This window comes from Merops nubicus, unplaced genomic scaffold (genome assembly GCF_000691845.1).
Source record: "Merops nubicus isolate BGI_N331 unplaced genomic scaffold, ASM69184v1 scaffold41173, whole genome shotgun sequence".
Lineage (NCBI taxonomy): Eukaryota > Metazoa > Chordata > Aves > Coraciiformes > Meropidae > Merops > Merops nubicus.
In genome coordinates this window covers 4,160-9,603 of record NW_008601700.1, presented here as the reverse complement: position 1 = coordinate 9,603, position 5,444 = coordinate 4,160, and the positions used below count along the sequence as shown (strand labels likewise).

Genomic DNA, 5,444 nt, shown 5'->3' with positions numbered 1-5,444 from the left:
CGGAGGCTGACATCATGGCAGGAAAAACCTGTCTCCATGGGGCTGCCTTTCGGTGGCCTCCGGTCATCGGGCTCCCTGCCTTGCGCAGGACTTTCCAGGTTGATCTGTCGCATGGAAAGATGTCAGAGTCCGGCCATGGTGGGAGGGAAAACACCCTGGAGGTTTTACAGGAACTGAGTGAAGAAAATCCCAGATTGAGAGCATCATAGTTCAGATCTTAGTGGGCGACGCAGCAGGAGGGAGCGTGTGACGCTTGCTGTGCTGTGAGGGAATGGAGGTGGAGGAGGCTTGTAAGCAGATGAGGGTGAAGAGCTGTCTCTCAAGCATCCATAACCATCTTTTCCCTTGCAGGGTGGGTTTGCACGGTGCTATGAAATGACAGATCTCTCCAGCAACAAAACCTATGCCGTGAAGGTTATTCCTCACAGCCGGGTGGCTAAACCCCACCAGCGGGAGAAGGTGGGTGCTGTGGGGCTGGAGAGATGTTGGGTTGGTGGGGCACAGAGAGGGTCCTGTGCTCACCTGGGACTGCTGCTCCTTTTCAGATCACCAATGAGATTGAGCTGCACCGGGACTTACACCACAAGCATATCGTCAAGTTCTCCCACTACTTTGAGGACACGGAGAGCATCTACATCTTCCTGGAGCACTGCAGTAGGAAGGTGAGTGCTGGTGTGGTCACCCTGCCAAAAGAGCTAAACACAGCTGTGGCTGTCTGGAGCAGGCCTTATCTCTGAGGCACTTCATTGGCACACTCCTCCTAGGCTGCTTTGCTGCCTACTGTCACACCCTCTGAGCTCAGCCTTAAGCCATGTGGTTTCGCACGGCACTGGGGATACTGCTGGCTGACCGTCCTACTCGGGCTGCCTGCTCATGCTGGTGGCTCGTGGTGGGGCCACCATAAATTCAGTGGTACTGCTGAGCAACCTCAACCTCCTGTGGGGAGTTCGCTGAGGTCATGGCTCTGGAAGGAGAATTATGTGTGGATGTGCAACTTCTGGAAGAACTGGCTTTGGCCCTACCTGCCCTATGCCTAGTCAGCAGGCCTGCCTGTTCTCCCTGCCTGCCATCACCAAGCTGTCTTCTCTCCCTCTGCAGTCCCTGGCCCACATCTGGAAAGCCCGGCATACTCTGCTGGAGCCGGAAGTGCGCTATTACCTCAAACAGATCATCTCAGGCTTGAAATACCTTCACCTCAAGGGCATCCTGCACAGAGACCTCAAGCTTGGTGAGTGCTGTGGTTGGGGCAGGGTGCCACATGGGGAGTGAGCTGCCCCAGAGGAACTTGTGGTGATGTGCTGCCCTTGACTTGCAGGCAACTTCTTCATCAATGAGAACATGGAGCTGAAAGTGGGGGACTTTGGGCTAGCTGCTTGCCAGGATATCTCTGACCAGAAGAAAAAGTGAGTTTGTGGTTTCACTCTTCCTCCTGTGGTTTCCCAGGAGGGTGGAGGGGTGAGTGGTGCCTCCTGGCCTGGAGAGGGGAAGCCTTAGGGGCCCCTGCCTGGGATGGGGGAGTGGTTCCTGCCCCAGCTGCAGGCAAGGCGAGGGGGCTGGGGGCTTTGTGGCTCCTTCAGGAGTGAGCTCGCAGCCCTTGGGGAGAACAATGTGCTGACTATCACTATTGTGCCCGCCCGGCTGCCTTGCCGGCTGTGCAGCCCGGGACACAAAGGCTCTGTTCCTCCCATGGCTCTAGGACAAGCTCTTCCCAATAGCTCCCCAGGAGCAGCTGCTCCTGACCCCTGGGAGCTGGAGAGGAGTGAGTCTATAGGGCTACTTGTTATGTGGAGGAGGGCTTTGGGCCACAAAGAGCAAAATGGAGTGAGGACAAGCTGCAAGACAGATCCCAGGGCTTGGATGGGGGGAAGGTTGTCTGTGAGGGGGTGTGGAGCATGCAGTGATCCGGCACTCTGCCCCACAGGACAATATGTGGGACCCCCAACTATCTGGCCCCAGAAGTGCTGCTGAGGCAGGGCCATGGAACAGAGTCAGACGTGTGGTCTCTGGGCTGTGTCATGTAAGTCTGCACTGCTGGGTGGGGAGGGGTCTGTTGGGGGCCCCGCTTGCACGGGGTGAGAGAGAGCCGGGCTGTGGAGTTGCCCGATGAGGAAGTCCTCCTGGCCTCTTGAGCTTTGCCTCGTGGCTTTGCAGCAGCTGCTGGAGGGCAGGGGGAGGGGAGTGGGCAGCCTCATCCTGCCCAGACCCACTTGGGAGTGGGTGCTGCCGGCCCTCCTGGGATGCCACTTAGGAGCTGTGCAAGTGGGGCTGGCACGGAGCAGGCACTCTAGTGCTGTGCTCAGCTCGGTTCAGAGCAGGTTCAACTGCCCCGTGAACCTGATCAACAACGGAAAATCTCCGTGGCTGGCGGCAGCTGCCGCCCTGTTTGCTTGGGCAGTGATGGCTGTGCTGCTCCTGTGCTCCCAGCCCCCATCCAGCCACTGCTCGCCGTTCCCTGCTCCGCTTTCTGCCCCGGCAGCCGCGCAGGGGTGGGAGCGGTGGCAGCAGGGTGGCCCTCTCGGCCCGCTCCCTGTCCCTAGGGCTCCTCGCCTGTTGCTCTGAACGGTTGTTAGGAGGAAGTGTGGCCGGATGTAAGCGTGGCTGTCCGGGCTGGAAGTGCTGCTCTTGGGCAGGTGTGGCCAGCCAAATGCCAATAATTTCCTTGCTTTAAGTGCTGCTGAGTCACGAGCCTGATGGGGATGTGACGGTGGCACGTGTTCACTCCCAGGTACACCCTGCTGTGTGGGAACCCTCCCTTCGAGACCTCCGACCTCAAGGAGACCTACAGGTGTATCAAGCAGGTGGAGTACACCCTCCCTGCCTTCCTCTCTCTGCCTGCCAGGCACCTCATTGCTGGCATCCTCAGACGCAACCCCCAGGACCGCCTCACCCTTGAGGAGATCTTGGACCATGAATTCTTCAAGGTGAGCACGTGGGAGTCTGGCCTTAACCCTTCTTTGTGAGGGATAAGGCTTTTTGGGTTGTGCAGAGTGCTGTCCTCGGAGCCTGAGTCTCCATCCTTGAAAGGAAGCAGCCGCTGCCCTGCCCGAATGCCAGCAAGAGGAACTGAGGGATTTGGTGTGCTCTTCTCCCTGTGGCAATGGCTGTTTCCTGTACTGATGCCAGTTGTGGGGCCAAGGCTTGACGGAAATGCAGGCTGGGTGTCAGGAGGGCTGTGAGTGACTGTGGTCAGCCTGGGGCAGCTGCTCTGCCTGGAGCACATGAACTATGGAAACCAAACCTCTGCTTTGACCTCTCCGCAGGGCTACACGCCTGAGAAGCTTCCTCCCAGCAGCTGCGTGATGGCTCCAGAACTGAGTCCCCCCAACCCAGCAAGGAGTCTGTTTGCTAAAGTCACCAAGACACTTTTTGGGAAGAAAAAGCCCAAGGGTGGTAAGTACATGTACTTGCCTAGAGCCTAGGGGTGACCCTTTCTACAGGGAGATCTGGGTTCTGTCTCCTGGAGAGACTTCCTGATTGAAGTCTCTGTGGACCCTGTGCCCAAGGCCAGCACAAGCTGAGCTTGCCCCTGCCTTTTTGGCACCGGTGGCCTGGTATGGGTGTGCCTGGAGAGCAGATACTGTGCTGCAATCAACGGGGGGTAGTTCCTCCTGGAAGCCCTGTGTTGTGTGAGAACAGGGAAGTGAAAGTGGGAGGCAGCTGCCTGACACCATCCTCACTACTGTGGGCATGGGAGCAAATGAGGGAGAGCTGAGATACTGGGAGAAATGGCCCAGATGTCCCCATCCCCTGTTCTTAGAAGCATTCTTATCACTTGCTCTCTCCTCAGCCAAGAAGGGCTCTTTGGAGGACAAAGATGACATCTCAAAGTTGGTCACTGGGCTGATGAAGACCTCGATCTGCCGGCAGATGAGCTATAAAACTGTGGAAGGGAATGAGGTGAGAATATCTCCAAGACTGTGCCCATCCCTCACTGGGGAGCAGGAAGGGCAGTGATAAAACTCTTTCCACAGGCCACCCCTGTGTCCTGCCGCAGCGCCAGCTCAAGCCCTGTGGAGACCGTGGTGGAGGAGACATCTCACAAGTCTGCGTGCCCCTCCATCCGAGGCACGATGGCCAGCAGCTGTGAGGGTGAGCAATACCTGCCCAGGCCACCCCAGCCTGCCCCGAGCTTCCCGACCTGCCCTGGCTGATAGTGGGGCCGCCCGACTCAGCCTGTCATCTTCTCTCCGCAGCCTTTGAAGACTGCACCACTGCCTCTGCCATCATCGAGTCGGCTGTCCGGCTCCTGCGGACCTGCCTCTCCTCCATGCCCCCAGGTAAACCGGTTGGACTGCTCTGGGACGGGGCAGGGTGCTGTGCATCCCCTTCCCCATGGAATGAAGGCACAGCTGCTGTCTGGGGTACCTTAAATGCTGCCAGAGCCTGCTGGGGGGGGTATGCTCCCTTCTCGGGAGGTGAGGTGGGCAGGGGCTGACTGCCTGCTCTGCTCACCCCTTCTCCTCTCCACCAGCGGAGAAAAACCCAGCTTCCCTGGCTCGCCATGAGCACTTTGTCTGGGTGAGCAAGTGGGTGGACTACTCCAACAAGTACGGTTTTGGCTACCAGCTCTCCAACAGGAGCATTGGGGTCCTCTTCAACAATGGCACGCACATGACACTTTCCCCCAACCACAGGTAAGCAGTGCGGAAGAGGCTGGTGTCTCTGGGGAAGCACCTCAGGTGGGAAGGGGCAAGGGGAGGCTGTGTTAGGGGTGGGTTTGGTGCTGGGTGGCCTCAAAGCTCATGGTCTACTCCCTTCCAGGACGGTGCATTACAACCCGACCAACAGCAAACACCTTGTGTTCTCTGTGGCTGACATCCCCGAGCAGCTGCAGAGACAGATGGGTGTCTTGCGCTACTTTGCGTCCTATATGGAGCAGCATCTCATGAAGGTGGGTGCTGGGGCTCTGGGGTGGGCTGGGATCATATGTGGGTTGGAGTTTGGGTTGTGGCTTGACCACAGCTCTTAGGGTTGTGGGACTCCCTGCTTGCAGGCTGAGGTCAGGTCAGGAATGGGGACCCCCACTGGGGGTGAGTCCAGGTCTGGCTGTTTGTATGCTGCCATGTATGGGACCCAGAGGCTTATGTGGACTTTTTCTCCAAGGGAGGTGACTTGCCCAGCATAGATGACCTTGGGCAGCCGGCCCTGCTCCTTCTGCAGTGGGTGAAGACTGACCAAGCACTGCTCATGCTCTTCAACAGTGGCACCCTCCAGGTATGCATGGGGTGCAGTGGAGATGCCCAAGACACTGTGGGGAGGAGGTCAGCTGGGGACCCCTGGCCTGTGCTAGATCTTACCTGATATAGCCCAAATGCAAGGCCTAGCTGTGAAAACAACCGAGTGCAGGATGTTGCTTCAGTGCCTGGAGCTGGTTGCTGTTTATTCAGCCCATGGGGGATGTGATACTTCAGTTGGCTATTCCCACCTGCCCTGGTGCTGGTGTA

At 58.0% G+C, this 5,444-nt stretch overlaps 1 protein-coding gene across 1 annotated transcript in view; it reads left to right on the top strand.

Annotated features, from left to right (window-relative positions):
• The first annotated feature begins 354 nt into the window (after nucleotides 1-354).
• The window catches only part of PLK3 (polo-like kinase 3), a 5,465-nt gene continuing 375 nt past the window's right edge, over nucleotides 355-5,444 (top strand). The window contains exons 1-13 of the mRNA XM_008938069.1: nucleotides 355-459; nucleotides 546-662; nucleotides 1,099-1,228; nucleotides 1,316-1,403; nucleotides 1,922-2,017; nucleotides 2,726-2,921; nucleotides 3,261-3,387; nucleotides 3,788-3,882; nucleotides 3,972-4,089; nucleotides 4,194-4,277; nucleotides 4,472-4,634; nucleotides 4,762-4,891; nucleotides 5,104-5,214. Coding sequence (XP_008936317.1) covers nucleotides 376-459; nucleotides 546-662; nucleotides 1,099-1,228; nucleotides 1,316-1,403; nucleotides 1,922-2,017; nucleotides 2,726-2,921; nucleotides 3,261-3,387; nucleotides 3,788-3,882; nucleotides 3,972-4,089; nucleotides 4,194-4,277; nucleotides 4,472-4,634; nucleotides 4,762-4,891; nucleotides 5,104-5,214 — 1,539 coding nt within the window. The 5' untranslated portion in view covers nucleotides 355-375. The remainder of the gene's footprint in view (nucleotides 460-545; nucleotides 663-1,098; nucleotides 1,229-1,315; nucleotides 1,404-1,921; nucleotides 2,018-2,725; nucleotides 2,922-3,260; nucleotides 3,388-3,787; nucleotides 3,883-3,971; nucleotides 4,090-4,193; nucleotides 4,278-4,471; nucleotides 4,635-4,761; nucleotides 4,892-5,103; nucleotides 5,215-5,444) is intronic.